This window comes from Amblyomma mixtum, chromosome 2 (assembly GCF_055824585.1).
Source record: "Amblyomma mixtum isolate Tamu chromosome 2, ASM5582458v1, whole genome shotgun sequence".
Classification (NCBI taxonomy): Eukaryota; Metazoa; Arthropoda; class Arachnida; order Ixodida; family Ixodidae; genus Amblyomma; species Amblyomma mixtum.
In genome coordinates, this window is record NC_143013.1 from 312,168,273 (window position 1) to 312,189,109 (window position 20,837).

Here is a 20,837-nt window from a genome sequence, read left to right on the forward strand (position 1 = left end):
CTACACTATGGTTCTTTTCCATTGGATCAATCTACTTTTTACCTTTCACATTTTTTACCTGTCGTTTAATGCACTCCTTCTCCGTCCTTGTGTTCTGCATACTTACTGGTTTGTTTCCTACTCCTTCTCCGCCATTGTGAGTCAACGCTACTTCAGCTGCCCGTCTGTTATCGTCCAATTTCCTCAGGTGTTCTTCATATATTTTACTCTGAGCTTCCCATGCTTCAAACAATGCCCAGCTCATATCACCCTGTACTGCCTCGTTTGAGCTTTTGCATTGGACGCCTAGGGCTAGTCTTCTGATAGCTCTGATTTACTTTTAATCTTGACTGACATCATACTCGTTCACAATGCTCCTGGTGGCCTCTGTGAGCAGTGGAAAGCTTTCGCACTGTTTTTGCTGGTTTTTCCTGCACTAACAACGCGATGAGACGACGATGACGCTGGCTGTTCCTCCTCACGAGCTCCTTTAACACTGTCGCATTAAAATGAAATGGACTGGCACAGCTTTTACCAAGGTGGCCATATTGCTTGTGTGTATATTACCGGCGTTTCTTACGGTTTTTAGAACTGACGGTTGAGGGGCCGCCACAGTGACTCAGCGGTTATGGCACTCTGCTGCTGACCCGAAAGATGCGGGTTCGATCCTGGCCGTGGCGGTCGAATTTCGATAAAGGTGAAATTCTAGAGGCCGTGTACTCTGCGATGTCAGTGCTCATTAAAAGAACCCCACGTGGCTGAAATTTCCAGAGCTCTTCATTAACGGCGTTCCTCATAGCCTGAGTCGCTTTGGGACGTTAAACCCCATAAAACCAAACCAAACCAGAACTGACGGTTGACAACACGGCATCCTGCGGACGACCATGTTTGAAGCAGGTCCTGCCGTGCGCATTGGCAGTCGTTACGCTGCTGTGTACGCCTGTTAGAATGGTGGTTGAACTGTCGAAATTGTTGTCTAGACTATACAGATACTGCTGAGAATCACAACAGTTGCGCTGAGCTTCCAGCAGCAGGTAATGCTGCTGTTGAATTCTGAGCTGTGCCAAATATCTCTTGAAATATGTCTTTGGGGTATATTTTCTTACGCTGCTGTAATGATTGCTACAATCTCTCGATATGATTGGATTTCTCGTGCTCTTCGAATAGTACGTGTCATTAACGGCTCTATGTGCTCGAATATAATACAGTGGCGTGAGCGCCATTCAGACTAAGATATCCCCCTTCGATGATTGCGGCGGCGCCGAAGGACCCCTTCCATCATTCTGTAGCCGTTCGCTTCAGCTAATCTCATCGCGAGAGCGTACTGCATGGCTTGGCATCCTGGCTGCCCATTGTTCTAACCTTATCTAACCGACCGCTCAAAAATGAGCAAGTGTGGCTATGTAAGCAGCGTTGCTAATCGGCAGCTGATGGAGCAGCTCTGGCTGTGGCTTTGTAGTAAATTTGTTCGCTATGCTGCGAAAAACACAGCACACGCATGTTCAACCTCGACGCACGCACTGCCCACTATGCGCACGCTACCTGCCAGGATAGCTGGCCCATAAGCCGTGTTGTTTGGTCAGTTGTTGCGCCCTAGCAGGGACTGTCATTCTACATTTTTAGTGAGGCATATCGTGAGAAAGCAAAAAGTAACAGTAGTGTAGCCAGAGGTTCGGTGGAATTACTTCAGGTCTGGATACGTGTGAGAGAAAGTTATATAAAATTTTCAAGCCTTGGGGGATAGTTTAGCATGTGGCACCAATTAAGCGGAGCCCTTTCGAATGCTGGCCGGATGAAGAGCTGCCCCGTCTGCCTGGATGACTGGGGGAATGTTGAAATAGTAATTTTGTTGCTTGCAATATATTGCAAGCTACTGCAAGCTGTGTTTTCATTTATGAAGTAATAATTAGCAATGTTTAATTGTGGCCTGCCCAGATAAGTGTAGTTTCCTGAGGGGAAAGGTGTAGTAGATATTGCTCAATAAGGTAGCATTATTCAGCAACCTCCTGCCCATACCGTGGTGGGTCCAAGCTACGTGAAATGGTGTACAGCCCGAGGACAAATCTTATTTTTCACTGAAATATCTCTCCCCTCTCCTTTGTGCAGCACGAGCTTCACGAAGCGGGACTGCATAATTGTTGCAGTGGTAGCGGTGCTGGCACTGGTGGCCATTGTGACTACGCTGGTGCTGGGCCTGCCTCTGATCAGTGAAAAGCGAGCACGGTACTCAAACTTCACGTTCCGCTCATCGCCCTCGCAGCTGGGCGAGTACCGGCAGGCAGCCGTCACTGTCGACGGGGAGCCCTGCGCACCTATTGGCAGGTATGTGGATGCAGTGTTTAAGTAAGGAAACGAAGGTGACTAAGCAAAGTGGTACAGTATGAGCATGCAATCATTACTGCTTGACTGTGGCACTGTGAACGCAAGATTTTTGACCTGGCTCTGCCTTCCAGCCTCGGAGATGCCTCACGAATTGCAGATTTTTGTTCTTCTTAATGTGTGAGAGTTCGGCAGACCTGTAAAAGTCGGGTGAATCACATTAGTCAAGGAAATTGGCTTCATCCCAGCTAGTCTCGCACTGCTTCATGCATATCCAAGTTGAGGCTGGTCCAAATGCAATGTTAGCAACGACACGCTAGGCTAGCTCTGTCCTCTCGCTTCCCATTCGTTTGCACCTATCCCTGCCTTCTTACTATACTCATGACCGTATGCGCTCCATTTCATGACAAATGACGGATTTGCCACACTTCCATCCCCAAATAGATTTGTTTGTCATCAGCTTACGGTGGGTGTGTTCGCAAGTCATGCGGCTTGCAGCACAGCTGTGAACTATCTTCCTTCTCCTTAATGTATTGTTCTCATGCACTAAACGCGCCATTGTGATTGATTTACTTTCTGAGCTTGGGTAGGTAGTCTTGTAGTTCAGATACGTGTTGCAAAAGTGGTGCCCTTCAAAGCGAGGGGTTCTGCTGCACCTTGCTAGTTCTGTGCAGTGCTATAGGAGCTACGAGCATGCGTCACCAACTTTGCAGCTCTGCGTTGCGGGCTCACGCTCCCACGAGGGGACTGCACTTGCAGAAGCTGGTAGTGCGGGGCTCCTAGCTGCCACAGAGCTGCACAAAACTAGTGAGATGACAGTGGTGAAGAGAAAGAAATCAATCTATCGAGGCAGTTCATCGCCTCAGTGATGGAGATATGTTCATACAAGGTCTGTTCTGAAAGTAGTAGGACTAGTTTTTTTTCCTGGGCGAACAGGCGAAAGAAAGGCGGTCTGCGTGCGCAGGATTGGTGAAGGGGGATATTGGGAACACTGGGGAAAATCGGCAGTCGGCTTTTGGCCGTTGAAGAGACCAGGTCGCTTGTGCAGTGAACCCCTGTCGAAACGCCTCGTCACGCAGAATCATGGAGCGGTTACTCAATCAGCGATAAGCGATCAAACTGTGTGTAAAGCTTGGTAAAACGGGCAAAGAGACTCACGACATGGTTAAGGTATGACGCTACTTTTTTCAAATTTTTTTTTAATTTTGACCATTAAATTTTTATTTCACGTTTACCATATAAAGCACCATTTTATGTGATATTCAAAAGCACAAAAGAGTGGAAAAAGCCATGCTGGCATTTATTATTCACAAAAAATTGCCCAAACATGGCTGTTATGCCAACATTCATAACTGGTGAATGAAGAGCAGGAATTGCAAACTTTTCGGCACAGCGTTAGCCAACTAACCATACTGTGCAACCAACTAGGATCTTTGCCATCCGATAATTAAGAAAAAAGTTATAGCAAAAATGGTAAAGAAAACAAAAAATGCGTCATTATTGCCTACCTTCCTTGACATAAAACTTGATTATATCAAAACTCACCGTTCGATTTTATTTATCCTAGTTCATTGCACAGGCTAGTAACAAAGGAACGAGCGTGCAAAGTTTCATTGAAAAATATTTATGCATTTGGAAGTTATCACTGTTTGCGCAACACGAAAGTGCGAGAAATAAAGTTTTGAGAAAAGCAAGATTAAAGTTTTTCAATCCTTCTAGAAACAAGATCATCATGCCCTAGGAAGTTAAAATCCTCCAGGTTCATAGCTAGGGCCCTCCTTAGCTGACACGAGCTCTCTTTTGGCATTTGTTGCTGCCCGTCTTTTCTTGCGGAGACGTTTTGCCTCGCTCGTTGATTGATGCTGAGCCTTCATCACACGGTAATGGTCACTGGTGCAACATGCCACGAGAGTGTGGTGGCCAGATTCGATGCCTGCTTCCCTCAAAATATCTGCTGTACTTCTGCTGCCATCATTGAAGGACGAATCCAGTAGCATTCAAAGCGATAGTGTGAAGTGCGCGCAAAGTAAACAACTGAGACGCTTGTAGCGTCTTTCATCCCTCTTGTGGTAATTTAAAGCAATGTTTAAAAATAAAGGAAGCCTTACAAATTGCCTTTGAATAATCTTTTACATATCAGACTAAAACAGAACAGAAAATTTTCAATATACGCCGCTGATTATCGCTGAGTTATCTTTTTCTGTTACCAAACCATATCAGTTTCGGTTTCAGAACTGTTCACCACCTGTTCGAAAGTTGGCTATAACTTTTGAACAAATTAAGATACGAACATTATTCATGCTGCAAAACATTTTTGAATGTTTTGGGATTCCCGAAATATAAAAAAGAAAAAATGTCATTTTTACAAAAAAAAACGATTTTTCAAAGGTGGCGTCATACCTTAAGGAGGCCTACATTGAGGCTGCCATGGGTAGATCAGGTGTTTTTGTGTGGCACAAGCTGTTCCGAGAAGGTAGGAAAAGAGTGGAAGACAATGACCACTCCGGATGCTCTTCGACCAGCAAGACCAACAAAAATGTGGCGCGAGTGAGAAATTTACTGAACAGTGATCGTAGGATGAGTATTAGAATGATTGCTGATGACTTGAGCATTCCTCAAACCCAAGTTTTTGAGATTGTGACAGAAAAGTTAGCCATGAGGGAACTGTGCGCGAAGTTGGTGCCGTGAGTGTTACTAGAGGAGCAAAAGGCCAGCCGGAAAGTGATCTCCCAGGATCTTCGTCATCATGTGAATGTGGAGCCCGATTTTCTGGACAATGTAGTGACCAGTGACGAGACGCGGGTGTTTGAATACGACCCGGAGAGCAAGCGGCAGAGCTCAAAGTGGCACACCCCTTCTTCCCCACGTCACAAGAAAGCACGAATGAGCAAATCCAAGCAAAAGTTCGTGCTCATTTGCTTTTTGACCGACACGGAGTCATCCACAAAGAGTTCGTACCACCTGGACAAACAGTTAACGCATTTTTTTTTAAGTGGAAGTCTTCAAAAGACTGTGAAAGCACATTGTTCATGTCCGCCCAGCCATTGCCAACAATTGGCGGCTGCATCATGACAATGCGCCGAGCCACACAGCGTTTTGTGTAGTGGAGTGTCTTGCGCAGAACAAGGTGGCAACGCTGCCTCAGCCCCCCTACAGCCCCGACTTGGCCCCGCCAGACTTCTTTCTATTCCGGAGAATAAAATCGACGCTCAAGGGAAAGCAACACGGATCAGTCGAAGCGGTTCAACAGGCTGTGATGATGGAGTTAAGCAGCATTCCAGTCCAGGCGTTCCTGGAGGCATACGAAAACTGCAGTAGTCAGTGGCAGCAGTGTGTAGATGCGGAAGGGTGCTACTTTGAAAAATTCTAAGTGTTTGTACTGTTCTCATGAATAAAATTTAGAAAAAAATGAGTCCTACTACTTTCGGAACAGACCCTGTATACTATATACTGAGGAACACATGATTCTCAATTTGCTTATCATGCTTGCTACTGAGGTTGTGCTTTTATTTGCTGTTTGTCTTTGCAGAGAGATCCTAGAAAAAGGTGGATCTGCAGTGGATGCTGCAGTTGCCCTCCTATTTTGCAATGGAGCTGTGAATCCACAGAGTATGGGGCTTGGGGGAGGTGTGTTCATCACAGTCTACACAAAGTGAGTGCTACCAGCCTCTTTATGCCTGATGTAGTGATTGTTGATCGCAATATGTGCTTTTGACAGCCACATTTATAACATCAATGTCATGCAGTGCCGCAAACATTTTCAGGACTAATGCCTTCTGCTCTTCTGAAAAATTAAATCTTATCATCCTGGATGGGGAGGCTGATGCCACTGTGGGCCACAGCTGGCGAGCTGAAGTCTGGTCGCATGAGGATGTGTTACTCCTGACCTCTGCATGCTCCAAAGACTTTGTGCTGGGTGTTGCAAGGCACATGAACTCAACTTGCTGGTGGGCTGAAAAGGAGATTATTACGCACTAGTGTGCGTGCTGCATAATCATGGCTGCCACATACAGTGCACATTGCAGAGAACTGGGTGGAATCTGCAGTCTTTTTGCTGTTTTTTCAAAGACAGCGCTTGTGGTGGCTGTTCTTTTGGCATCCATAGTCCTTTTTTGCGCTGTTTTTCCCAAGGTGCTGTACCAACTAACTGAAATGTGAGTGTTACTTCTGGAATCAGTCTGGCCTTATAATTGTGTGAATGACACCTGAGGTTTTTAGACTGCTCCCACTGGTCACCACCTTTGTAGGAAGAGAACTGAAATAGCTGATGTACATTGTTCATGATGTGCAGATATGATAATTGCTTTCTGTAAACGCATCATATATCATGAAAATTGCATAACTTAGGTGAATGATTTTAACCCAAGTGAACCTTGTTTCTTCTTTCAAATTCATGAAGTAGCAGTTTGCCTTGTGCCCTTATAGTGCAGTAAGCACTGAGAGGTGTACAGTGGTGAGCAGCCTTGTCTAGAGCGCTTGAGCAGTGCGCACTTGGTAACAAAAACCGAAATTAGAGAGCAGCCCCTCATTACGGGGCAAAGTTTTCGTGCCTGCTTTGTTTACGAGGCTATCTGGCGCTACTTCCGTGCAAGCGTTGCAGCTGGACCCTAGAGGCTGCCACAAAATCTGGATTTGTTTGCAAGGAAGTGCACCGCCCGAGCGCTCTAGACAAGGCTGCTCACCACTGTACAGCTGCTGTGCTGGTGCATATTTCTGGTTTGCTTCGTATGTTTCGCTGTGACTTCAAAACATTGATATGTGGAATTCATAAAATCATGTCTTTTTAGATTTCTCGTATATGTTGGCTCACTTGCTCTTTCTCTTTTGCGGCTGTCTGCAGCGCTACTGGTGTAGCTGAAGTTATCGATGGCAGAGAAGCTGCTCCGCTTGCTACGACAGCCCAAATGTTCGTTGGGAACAGCTCACTTATCAGATCAGGCAAGCAGATGTGTTTTTCTTCGAGAACTTAAAGGGTCACTGAGGGCAAACCGAAGTTGGCTTGAACCACTAGATTATGACACTGTGATTACAGCGCCACTCTTGCTGAAAACAGCTTTAATAAGCTAGAGAAGTCCATAATACGAAATAAGTGTTGCCATGATCGGCCAATTTTGAAACTAAAATGCATGCATCGACGCAGATTTTGAGCACGGATCTCAGAGGCTGTGCTACGCAGCTATTCACTTCAAAATGGTGGCAATCCGTCCTATTTAATTAAAAGATGAGTTTTAATTGAGTGTTGGGAAGGCTTTTAAATGCAATATTCTCAGCAGTTAATGTATCTTTTGCTGCTGGACATATGTCAGTTTACCTTGACAGAGCCATAAAACCAAGATTTACTTAAAACGAACATTGGGTGAAATTTTCCTTGAGTGTCTGAGTGTCCTTTAAACCACTGAATGTCTTGAATTTTAATGTTTTTGTTGCTAATATTAATGTGGAAACATGTAAGCTCATACTATAATTATCACTATAGAGGAACAAATTCATTGTAAAAAAACCTTGTGGTTTTGCCTAATTGTATCTGGCATACATGGCAAGATAAGGTTGTTATATTGCATGGTTGCCTAGCACAGCAATCTATTTGTGCAGTGCTCTAGTGGGATTAACATTGAACGGGGGGATAAAAATGGCCGAAATGAAATAATTCAGTTTTGTTGGTGCAAGCTTCTTGGTCTCTATGTATGTTATACTTGTACCAGTCTTGTTTAGTCTCAGAACTTTTTTACTGTGGCGAAGTAATATCAATGTGTAGTACCTTGTGTTGGCTTCATGTCCACCATGGCTTGCAGGTCCCCTGTCAGTTGCTGTTCCCGGCGAGCTGAAAGCCTACCACGCAGCACACCAAAAATATGGCAAGCTACCCTGGTCTGAGCTTGTTGAACCAACAATTCAGCTCTGTAGGGATGGTTTTCCAGTGGGCAAGCACCTTGCCAGGAAACTCCAAGAGAAGCGGGAAGGTGTCCTCAGTGAGCCTTCACTAAAGTAAGTTTATTCGACATGTCAGACAGCGAGCAGATTCTGGTGTCAGTGCCATTCCACTGTCAATGCCTCGCGTTAAGTTTCAGCTTCTCTCTGGTTTTTTAGGAAGCTATGCCACTCTCATATGGAAGCTATTGTCGTTTGACATAAAAGCAGCCGGTAGTGGCATGCACTCGTAGGCCTGTGAGCACCAATGCTAGAGCTTAGTCCGAGTTGTGACCCCCCCCCCCTTTTGCAGTGTGTTGAGCAGTGACCATGGCAGACTGGAGCCTAAGTGTACAGACACAGGTTTGGCACAAGAGGAATTTATTTTTCACAAGTAACAGATATTGAGTGGAAGAACTCTCTGTAGCAATAGTTATGTGCACTGAGGGTAGGCGTAAAAGGGGAGCGCTGCAGTAGTGGAGCAGATGTGAAGGAGGACATTCAGCTCACTTCTTGTGGCTCCATGCTTAAGGCCAGGGCATAATCAGTTGTTCACAGTGCCTGGGAAGTGGAGTGTAGAGTAGTGGCCTTGACAGCTGATGCAAGCTGAATGGGAATAACCCTCTTCTGTCTTTACACTCTCACATGAAAAGATGGGGCAGCATTGGGAAGCTGTGCTTCTGCAGTACTATGCTGAGTAGTCCTTGTGTTTCTGGGTAAATGGTACGAACAAGACTTCTGTGGCGGTATTGTAGTGAAGCAGCTGAGGTGGCAGGAGCAGCTCATGTACTCACCGAGTGCACTCCTCTGCGCAGGTGCATGCGATTATGATATACATATGTATGTTGCTAGCAGATGAGAATGCACATATTCTGCAAAGCATACAGCTGCGTTCGTAGCATCACACTGAATAATTCTTTAATTTCGTTCTACCTAGTTCCTCAGGTATGCAATAGGCAATTGTGACCTGTGACTAGTGTGTGTGCCCTGAGCTGTGATTAAAGGTGCACTGAAGAGGAATCTGAACTTGTCTTTCTGCCGCGGGAACTCGATCTACATGTTCCGAGCTTTCTTAGAAACTTCGATTTATTGCCCTGTGTGGCCAATTTTCCTAATTAAATCAATTAACGTCCGGCTCCCGCCTTTTTTTTAAATTCTGCCTCGTACGATGGGCGGAGTCGACCAACGCGTGGAGTGCCTTTCACCCAGTCCCGTGGCGGCTTGCCGCTCTGCCATCGGCGGAGTAATACGTAGTAGTCCGTAGTAGGAAATAGTCCGCGCCGATTTTTATTTCTGCGGGCTTATTTTGCGACTATATTATCTGCGAATGAAACTATTTATTCATGGAAACCTAAAAAAGAAAATAAAGCGAAAGCAAAGCCTCCACGGAGCTGGCTGAAAGGCACTTCACACGTTGGTCGACTCCGCCCACCGTACGAGGGAGAATTCAAAAAATAAAGGCGGGAGCCGGACGTTAATTCGATTTAATTAGGGAAATCGGCCACACAGGGCAATAAGTCGCAGTTTCTAAGAATGCTAGGAACGTGTAGATCGAGTTCCCGCGGCAAAAAGACAAGTTCAGAATCCTCTTCAGTGCACCTTTAAGCATTGTTAAAACAACCAAAAGCTGTCTTGTGATTCACACTAATTGCGCTTTCGTTTATTATTCTATTTCTGTCAGGTGGCAAAGTGATTGTGGTAATTTAGTTGCAGAAAGAGCCTGTGTGGCCCACCTGTTTTGAAGTGCAGACTTGCTTTTTCATATGACTGGTTCTATTTGTGGGGTGCAGGGAATCATTCTTCAACAATGACACCAGTGAAGTATTCAAAGAAGGAGAGATCCTTAAGAGGCCACTGTTTGCCAACACCCTCCAGGAGATAGCTGAGAAAGGAGCTGACGAATTCTACTCTGGCGAGCTCGGGAAAAAGTTTGTCCAAGATGTGCAACAAATTGGTTAGTGGTGACTTCCTTGATGGAAATCTTTCTCTAGTGGAATGCAGCAGGTGTTAAAAGCTGTAATGCTTCACTGCACTGGGCTTTTCATCAGTTGCGGCATTGATTCTGGAAAGTTAGCAGTGTAGTCATGTGACCACTCACTGTGTGAGGCCGTAAGAAACGATGCGAGCACAGATTTCACTGTTCCTGCAGCCTTATACTGATGATCTTACAAATTCCTGCTTGCCTCTTAAGCATGCAACATCTGACACTGAAGCTTCCTTTTCATACACATAAGCCTTCATCGGCTCGGAGGTATCGCTGAGACATGAACTTTGCTGTAGAAGCTTGCTCTAAAAAGTATCAATTTGCTTTACAGTGATGGCTGGAAAGGGGTCTTTTTATGAGATAAATGGCGTTACCATCATCAAAAGCACTTGTTTTCAGCTGCCGGCGAAGAGTCTGTGCAGTTTAAACTTTATGTAATTATGCTGAAATTTCAACAAATTTTAATGGATTAGGCTATATTAACAGTTCTCTTTTATTTCTGCCAGTTATTTCTGGAATACTTACATATTCTGCTGTCATTTGAGTGAGGTTTGAAGTTTTTCTGTAATGGTTGCAGTGCTTCCATAAATTTTGCCCGTCCTGTGATTCTCTGCAGGTGGCCTTATAACAGAAGAGGACCTAAAATCTTACGAGGCGCGTGTGAAGCCAGCCACCAGATACACCCTGCTTGGAGAGCACGTCATGTACAGTGTGCCCCCACCTGGCAGTGGACCAGTCCTCTCCCTGGCTCTGGGCATTTTGGCTGGCTATGGGTATAGTGGAAGCAATGCCACTAGCAATGTGGATGATACCGCCCTCATGTACCATCGCATCGTGGAGGCATTCAAGTTTGCGTATGCCAAGCGGACATATCTTGGTGACGACGCTTTTGTCAACACAAGCGACGTAAGTTAGGCTCATGAAGAGTTTTATTTAGGCATTCCTAGGAGTCAGACTGAGAGGACAGATGATGTGCTGGAGGATAGTAACTATACACTAACTAATGCTTTACATTCTCGATATATGTGCAACATTTAATCACATTTTGATTCGAGCAGTCCAGCTTTGTGCAATATGCATTCCTTCTTGCTTTCCATCACTGTTGCACCATTGATAGTATATTCTTGTTAGGAACATGGAGATTTTGCACGTGGTTTGGAATGAACTTAATTTGCTTGAACTCGATTGGGAAGTATTAAGTTGGGCAATGCTGATAGATGACTGTTGCCATTGTCCTAGTGCTTTTTTTCTGTGTGAAAAGGGGGGGACTTAATTAGTAGAGAAAACCACAACAGAAATCCCGTACTTAATTGCCCCATGTGACTTCACTATGCAGTGTGGCAGTAAATAGGCAGCAGCAATGTATTAGCCTCCACTGCTTTTGATTAATGTGGTGGCTATAGTCAGAAGGGGAAAATGAAACAGATACAAAACAACGGAAAACCAAAACAGAACAACCCCCATATTGTGTGGTGCTTTTTGCAGAGAAGTTCGTTATGAAATTGACAATCAATATTATACATCAACTCGCACAAATAGTTAAGCATTGAAGATAATTCACTCAGATTTATTCTATTTGTGCATGCTACCTCCACTTCCTGGTCAAATTATCTTCCTCCTGTTGCAATGGTCCTTGCTAGAAGTAAGATTAACTGATAAGTGCCACAAAATATTTGAGTTCATGAACATTTATTTTGATGAGTGATTTAATATGGTTATTTGCTAGGGTTTGCTCTTAGGCCTAAATGGAAATTGGGAAGGGAAAATATTGCTGAAGTATTCTTAGCTACTCATGTACATGTAGGTGAGCTTATGTGTCACCATATACCTTGTAGTATCACATTTTGGCAGTGGCGTTGTTCTAATTTACATATGAGCTTCCAGCCTGCTAAGGCTCTTCTAACTGAACTTCTATCACATCAACTTGATGTCTTACTGTTCTATTAACTGGTGTAATCTGTGCATGTTTAATATATCATCCCCTATTATCTGGCAAGAAATTAGTTATTTTGGTGGCATGACGTTTCAAAATTGTATTAAATTCTGTATCCTTTCCACTACGGTGACCTGGCTTGACCCATGTTTAGGAACAAGTGCCAGTTAACGCAGTGCCTGTCAGATAACTTCCAGTGTATATATCTACTTGAACTTCATCTATAGATGTACTTTGAATGTTGTATTGATGCCTTCACGATTTTTTTTGTCTTCCTCGTAGGTCGTGGAATTGATGTTGTCGAGAGACTACGCAAACTCCCTGCGATCTAAAATTTCTGACTTTGAGACCCATGAGCCGAGCTTTTATGAGCCTGCTACGCATGTTGTTGATGACAAAGGAACGGCGCATGTCAATGTGCTGGCACCCAATGGCGATGCTGTATCAGCCACCAGCACAGTCAACAGATAGTGAGTACCATGTTACTGTTTCTTTCACATTGTGTGTTGTGTACGTACAAGTTATCTTGCCATGGCGGTCGAATTTCGGTGGAAGCGAAATTCTAGAGGCCCGTGTACTGTGTGATGTTAGTGCACGTTCAAGAGGCTCAGGTGGTCGAAATTTCCGGAGCCCTTCGCCACGGCGTCCTTCATAGCCTGAGTTTCTTTGGGACGTTAAACCCCCTTAAACCATAGACCATAAACAGTGTATCTTGTTTCTGCAGTTGAGCATGATTAGTGCACGATTGTGAACATTTTGATGTGGGGTTTCCAGTGGGTGGCCCCAGTGCAGTCATGAACTATTGGACCTCCTTCATGTGACGTTTGTAACAACTTCTGTACAATTAAATGAACCTGGTTTGGTTTGAAGGGTGCTGTGCATCTGATCTTGTAAAGTTGCGTATCCTGTGCTTCCTTCCAGCACTCCTTAGTCTGTGCGCATAAATCGCATGTCCGTGCCAGTAAAAATGTTGAGACTTGATATGTTGTACGTTTTACAACGGAACATCAAGTACACTTCATTTTGGGCTTCTTTTTTTTTAAATTTCTCTGCATGTTCGTACATCTTCTGACTTGTTTCTTCCATAGTTTCGGAGCCATGCTGGTCTCCCCATCGACGGGCATAGTCTTGAACAGTGGCATGGACGACTTTTCGGTGGAGAATGCAACCAACTCGTTTGGCCTCGAGTGGTCGACAGCCAACCTCATTGCTCCGGGCAAGCGGCCTCTGTCCTCGATGTGCCCGACCATTGTCACTGACGCCTCCGGTGCGGTGCACACAGTCATCGGTGGTGCTGGTGGCTCCCGGATAACCAGTGGCACGGCACTGGTGAGATACCCCGCACAGTTGCATTGATCTTAAATCTAGCTGAAGTACAAGTGGTCTACTATTGTTCATCATCCGCGGTGGCTCAGTGGCTATGGTGCTCGGCTGCTGGCCCGAAAGACGCGGGTTCGATCCCGGCCGCGGCGGTTGAATTTCTTTGGAGGAGAAATTCGAGGCCCGTGTACTGTGCGATGTCAGTGCACGTTAAAGAACCCCAGGTGGTCGAAATTTCCGGAGCCCTCCACTACGGCGTCTCTCATAGCCTCAGTCGCTTTGGGACGTAAAACCCCATAAACCAACCAATTGACTATTGTTCATCCATGGAAAAAATTTGTATATGTGATTGAAGTCTCTGAAATCCTTACTCTTAAGTTGCTTGGCTGTTTTGTTAACTCACTAAAAGGTTGCAAATGAAGGCATAAAGTTGACTCTCTTATAACATTGTTCCTGTGTGGTTTACTCTACTAAAATTTAATGGACCATCTCTGACATCTGTTTTGGTGAAAGGCTCTTAATGTGCAAGTTGCACAGTTCCAAACCAGCAGTCTGCATTTTAGTTCTTTGTAACATTGCACTGGGAACCAGATGTACAGTGTGCTTCCTGCTTAGAAATTATAAAGCAGCCTATTATTTCTGGGCGAAGTGCTTGTGCCCACGTTGCTTGCAGGTCTATGTAGATCTACTTCCTCTAAAGCTAGAAGCTGCAACGAGGTGTCTATTTCTAGTCGGGGAAGCATGCTGTTCAAGAGCTCCACGCAAGTGACTCATGTTGTACTCAAATGTGCTGCTCTGCTAGGAAATATATACTGCTTGATGTAGTAATATTACCAGTACTGTTCATGAATTACTGTTCACTGCAGGTTGCCTCGAACATGCTCCAAAAGCTGTCACTAGTAGTACTTGTGCTTTTTCTTGCTGGTTTGATTTGAAAGATGCTTATCCTAGCACGGCCTGCAAATTTTGCTAGCACGCTTATTTCAACTCAGGGAGTTGTAATGTTTGTGAGAATATTAAATAATAGCGTTGTGTGCAGGTTGCTGTCATAGCGCATTATGTGAAGCTCGTTATCTCATTAGTGTCACATCCTATATGATTGCTATGCTTGTACAGCGAAGATTTCTTCCTCTCATTTTTCATGCAGCACATTCTTGAGATGAGCTGGTATGCACTTGCAGTTTCTTTATTTTAATGATCTTCAGTGCCTTGATCCCAAGCTTAAATTTGTAGTAATTTGTAATGCATAACAGACGAATTCTTTCTTTTTTTGCAAAGCGAGGCACTCAATTTATCTATGGAGTTGCTCAGTCTGTTCTCTTGTGACTTGTAAATGGTACAGGCTGTTGCAATGCTAAATGTGCACCTTAAAATGCTTCAATCAGTTAAACCACTCAGTTATTCGCTCTGGAATTCGACGCAGAGATGGCATACGACAGTCTTGCTTTTTCAGTGCCAAGTTTGGGTGATGTACTTACCTGACTTGATCAGAATTAATTATATATCCACGTCATCTGCAGCGTTGGTGGCCCCCTATAACAAGCAGCCTTCACATAGTGTGCATTTAGCATTGCAACACTCTATATACAGATATAATTCTTTCACTCTGGTGATCTTTAGAGCTTTTAAACTTGAAATTATTTGACATAGCACACCAATGCCATATGGTCCTATTTTTTGTGCTGTGCATATGATTTCAGTGTACATACTTGCTCATAATTCTTTTAAATTTATTTTAATCTTGTTTCACTGAAACATTATCCACCTTTTTTGTATTGCTGTTGTCAGCCTTTTGTTAGGTCCCCTCACTTGTAGCTGGTAAATAACATCCGGAAGCATCTGTTCAGTAAACCTTTTTATGAGTTGAGTGTCCTGTATGATTCCTATCATGTTGCTTTGCAGGTCCTGTTCAAGACTCTGTACCTTGACGAGACAATCAAGATGGCCATCGACGACCTTCGCGTCCACCACCAGCTCTACCCGAACCACATTTTCTACGAGAAGTCTTTTCCACCGGTATGTACCCATGAGCCATTTGTAAACTTGCACGTGATGTCACGGACATTGTCGTAGAACACCATGCACCCTTCACTGAACTTCAACAGTATAGGTGGCAAACGAGAGGGTTAGACAAACTCAGATTTTCGCTTTGCTTCTAGTTCACCAATATGGTAGCCACTGTGGCATCAGTGCTACTCCTCTGTTGTCCAACTCAATGCTAGTACCGTGTGATCTGCCTAATGGTCATCATTTGCTCGCAAGGCTCTTGCGCTTATCATTACAAAGATTTCACTACACATGCAGAAGTAAGCTCTCTCATGCCAGCAACAGCAGCAACTGTACGGATGTTTAATCTCTTATTTGCCGTGATTTCTCCTTGTATATGGGTATTAGGGCACCTGGAAATCGTAGTAAAACCAAAGGGCCTATGCATAAAAGAAGTAACATTGCCAAAGCAGGTAACAGAATATAGTCTGAATAAGTAACATTGCCAAAGCAGGTAACAGAATATAGTCTGAATTTGCTTTCATAAATATACATGCCTTATCTTTTCAACCAAGGATCTGGCTGTAAGGCCTGCTATTACATATACACTCATCGATATCTACGAATGCATGCAGCCCTTTCAGTTATAGTTCCCTAATGACTTTGTTTTGTCTCAGATTATTCTGGACAAGCTACAAGAATTCGGGCACAAGGTGAGGCCGGAAGTGGAGGAGTCAGCATTCCAGGGCATCACACGTTCTGAGGATGGTGCCATCTTTGCCAACATGGACTTCAGGAAAGGCGGCAGCATAGACGGCTACTGATCAAAAAGCTGCGCGATGCGCATCGCGTGCCCATGTACAGAAGGGAGAACAGGGAGTGTCCTACTGGGTCTCTTGCACATCTACAGGCCGCACTGTTTTCAACAAACCATTCCTGAATTTTTTATTCAGCGTTGCACTCACTACCATCTTTTTTAATCGTCTTTATGAAGGCGCGCGGCAGCTGAGCCTCGTGATTTTTACATGTATTTAAGGTTTTCCTTGATTATATACCACAAAAAAGAAATATAGTAAATTATTTTTTCAGCCCGCTGACTGATGTCTTGTTTTCATGCATGTGTTTTCACATTTGTGATGTTCGTTTTGAGCAGAGCGATGCTCATACGCTGATGAACTATACACATTAAGAGCTTTTCTTGGCAATGAAGAGAAAGCTACAGAAGCGGAGAATCCGTAAATGTGTCACTGCACCAAATAGCCTGGCCACAAGTTAGTGCACTTTGGCCGGCTGGCGCTGTGCTCGCTGTGCGGCTGCGTCACACTGTGACTGGTGTAGCTGGTGCGATGTATAGAAGCTTCTTGTACCTGGACATGCCTAAAGAGTGCATTGTAATTAAGGAAGCTGCTTTTGTCCTAACTTTGAAAAATAGTGGTTAGATATATGTCTTCAATTATGAGTATTACCAGTAGGAGCAGATACTGTGCTTTAAGAAGAAACTATTAACTGTAACTGGAGACTTGCAATGTAAGAAGAGAGGACGCATTTTGGTTCTGTACGCTTCGCTCCATTGCCAAGAAATGTTGCTGTAGAGTATAACAGGTGGTGATGCAAAACTATCGATAGTACTGTTGATACCATAGATAGTTGAGTCACTATTGAACTATCAATTTTAAAAAAAAACTATCGATAGTACTTTGATAGTTCTATACAATACTATCAATTCTATAAAATCAACCACACGTACCCACTGCATCCTAAACTTGGTTTTCTGAGTATGTGGTATGGAGGTGATGGTATGAGTAACTGACAGGACTGTCCCGCTTTCGCAGCCTACGCGTCACCGAGCTCTGCAGACATTTTTTGCGTAAAGTTACTTGATAAAGTGTTAGTGTTGCAAATGTTATAGTTGCGGAGCATGTGTGCGGAAAGCAATTCTGGAGCAGTCATGTCAGCAAGACGACGTCTGCAATGCACGATGGTGTCGTGCTAGCCAGCACAAGTTGTGCTGTGTTCTTTCATTGAATGCAGTTCCAGCTATTATTCCGAACTGTCCCAGAGCACGTTAAAGGACCACAGCTAGTCTAAATTTTTCCAAAGACCTCCACTACGGCATCCCTCGTAGCTTTAGTCTCTTTGGGATGTTAAGCCTCATAGAACTGTGAAACCAGTCAGGTATCGCAAATATTTTGGCTATATCGCTGGTCAACAAATACGTAATATCAGTAGTGTTACTATCCATAGTATTACTATCGACAGTCTCACTATCGATAGTCTTGCTATCAATAGCATTATTATTGGTAGTAATACTATCGGTAGTAATACTATCGATTCTAGTATCGATAGTACTATCGACAATGCTGTCAATAGTCTATCGACTGTTGTACAATAGTCAATTTCCCGATAGTTTTGCATCACTAATAACAGGTGCACGACTTCGGAATCTTTCTAGAGGTCCCATGTGCTGCTTACTCGGGGGCAGATTTATGGGCCTCTCCTGTGGGGGCAGTTGGGGGCTGATAGTATCTCTAATAAATAAATAAATAAATACTATTCTACCTTGCAGGCCACCCTGGCACTGGCGATTTTTCTGGTCAAAGGGATTCCCTGTGCATTGCAGACTGCGGTGAAAAAAAAAAAAGCATTGAAACCTGAGCATGCAAATAAAAATTATTCCACTAAATTATTCCAGTAAAAATGTCCGATAAGGTCTCAGTTCACCTGCACATTTAACTCTCTCATTGCTGAGATGGGGGCTGCCAATCAGTCACGCCTTGCAGGGCAGATTAGAAGTTTAGAGGATAATCTGTCTGTTACAACTCAGTGGTGGTAACATGGGAGGGAGAAACTAAAAAACCAGGTAAAATTAAGTGGGCCAAGACAGGGCTCTCCACGATCACCCCTACTTTTCATGATACACATGAGTCAAATGGAAATGAGGTTAGAAAAGAGCAAGGTGGGAGTCGACGTAATTTATATGCTGGGAGACCAGAAAGTAAATCTATTGCTAGCTGGACTAATGTATGCGGACGACATTTTACAGCTGGCAGACAAGCGATAGGTTGCAGAAGCTAGTTAAGATCTGTGGAGGGGAGGGCGACAAGTTGGGACTGCATTTCAGTAAAGAGTAACGATGAGGTGATGCCCGCTAGAAATACAGGAGGCTAAGTTTGACCATATGAAGAACTATAAGATCTAGGCATGTGGCTAAATGATGGAGAAAAAGTACATCTGGAAGAGCACTAAAGGTTTATGAAGGACAAAGGGAAGAGGAATTGAGACATTATGAAGCATTGAGCACTATGGAACTATGAAGTCTATAATAGGTATGAGGTTGTTAGATATGTATGGAAAGGAATTGTGGTATCAGGCCTCTCATTTTGTAATGCAGTCCTGTGCATGATGGTGAGTGCAGTCAAGCCTAGAAATCAAAGAAGTGTAGGCAGGTTAGCCTTGGGCGCACATGGGAACACTCCCAAATGAGGAAGTCCAGGGGGCCGTATTGGCTGGGCGTCATTTGAAGTTGGGCAGTTATCAAACTGGAATACAGTCTCTCGACTAACCGAAATGGAGGAAACAAGGTGGGCAAAAAAGATATACAAGTATCTCTACATGAAAAGTTCCGATACAAAATGGATGAACAGAACCCAAATGATAATTAAATACCTGCAGGTGCGGGATGGGGCTCGGCAAAATACTAGTGCGGAAACGGAGGTAAAGAGACAGATGTGGAAATTAAGAATGCATGGAAAATCGTCACTATAGGTGCGTGCGTGTGTTAAGAGACATTAAGAGCATTTATTTGACTCACGGGGCAGTCATTGCTTTTGAAGTTAGGACACGGGTTTTGAAAACGAAAAATGTGCGTCTAAATTTGAATGGATATATTGATATGTAAGCATTACATTGGCTCATGTGTGGTGTCCACAGAAAGTGTTTAGAAAACAAAGTGTGAACGCATACCTAGAGCTTACCAGTTACTCATAGGTTAGTTACTCGGTGGTAGCTCGAGTAAGAAGTGTTGTGCCAGCTGCGCGAGAATGTTGCTCGGGAAGAGCAACATGGGTCCCACAATCCCTATGGGTGACTGTGATAGGAACAGACACCTGCATGCTAGTGCAGGCACACTGTGCCGCCGCGCCACTGTGCCGGTAGTGGCATGAGGACTCGGTGCTCCGAATGGTGTGCGGTTGACTGACCAACGCGATTAAGATTGGTGGAGGAATTCGATCGATTGGGAGGGGTGAAGTTGCGAAAAAAAATTAGCTGTGGTTCAACCCAGCCGAACCTAGTAAGATGAGCGAAATCTGTAAGCACATATGCCACACCCTTTTATCTAGCGAACTGCTCGCGTCAAGCGATTTCTGGCAGTTGCGAGAGTGGCGTCGGCTCCGCGTAAGGAGCTGTGGCGAGGCGTAGCGAGTCACGTGATTCGATAGTCGCGAGGCGAGCGATCGCCGTCCTCTCAGTCAAAACCCGCTCCCCAGAAACTGCAGAGGAAGCGGCGATAGCACTAGCTATGACTAATAGTAATGCTGACCTGATCTTCAGCGATTCAAAAACAGCCATCCGAAATTTGGCGAGGGGCAGAATATCTGTCACAGCGGCGCGGTTGCTGGATCGGGCCACGGAGCGAGGGATTACGGAGGCGGAAATTTGGGTACCTGCACACTCTGGGAACCCTGGGAACGAGACGGCTCACATGAATGCTCGAGGTTTCGTCAGCCGAGTAGGTGAGCCGGACGTCCCGGGAAGGTCCACGAGAGATGGGCTGGTATCCTTTCATGACATATACTAATCATTTCAGACTTGAGCGGAGGATTTACCCACCCCCGGGCGCAGGAATGCGTCTGGCCACGTGTTGAGCAAAATCTACCCGGACATTCAGCCGGAGTGCAAATGGTGTCACGAATTGGCAACCTATGACCACATATTATGGAGCTGCAGCATGGCACCGCCACCGGCGGACATTATGCGTGATCCTTCCCTCGAGCAGTGGGAGGCCGTGTTGGCCAGCTCAGACCCGGTCGTCCAGACCAGGGCCGTGGAGTGGGCCACCCAGGTCGCCGTCAGCCATGGGTTGATGGCCATCTAGCACGGAATCGTCCACACATGCTCTCTGACGAAAATAAAGTTTTTCCATCCATCCATCTCAACGCGCGCACTTATGGCGAGTCACACGTGTGGCATGACTTCAGAGCCAAGCCTTCGCTCCTCCTGGTTTGAAGGTCAAATTTCATATAACGACATAACCATCATCTTTGTACGGGAGAAGTAGAGCTTTCACTCAAAAAAATCGTCGAATTAGACACTTTCAAAAGGATTGCGAGGAACAATTTAACGGGTGGGAAATCGATCGTAGGCCAGGCGGCCATTTGGGAATGCTTTAAAAAAGTGCTATCGGAAATT

General features: G+C 44.7%; 1 protein-coding gene across 2 annotated transcripts in view; it reads left to right on the forward strand.

The window, feature by feature from the left end:
- LOC149364988 (scoloptoxin SSD14-like) overlaps positions 1–16,525 on the forward strand; it is a 78,589-nt gene extending 62,064 nt beyond the window's left edge. For both annotated transcript variants that reach the window (XM_089575005.1, XM_089575004.1), the window contains 10 exons: positions 2,086–2,301; positions 5,828–5,950; positions 7,139–7,236; positions 8,091–8,283; positions 9,996–10,159; positions 10,806–11,095; positions 12,405–12,592; positions 13,211–13,451; positions 15,345–15,458; positions 16,106–16,525. In XM_089575005.1, coding sequence (XP_089431131.1) covers positions 2,086–2,301; positions 5,828–5,950; positions 7,139–7,236; positions 8,091–8,283; positions 9,996–10,159; positions 10,806–11,095; positions 12,405–12,592; positions 13,211–13,451; positions 15,345–15,458; positions 16,106–16,252 — 1,774 coding nt within the window. In that variant the 3' untranslated portion in view covers positions 16,253–16,525. The remainder of the gene's footprint in view (positions 1–2,085; positions 2,302–5,827; positions 5,951–7,138; positions 7,237–8,090; positions 8,284–9,995; positions 10,160–10,805; positions 11,096–12,404; positions 12,593–13,210; positions 13,452–15,344; positions 15,459–16,105) is intronic.
- Positions 16,526–20,837: the final 4,312 nt, after the last annotated feature.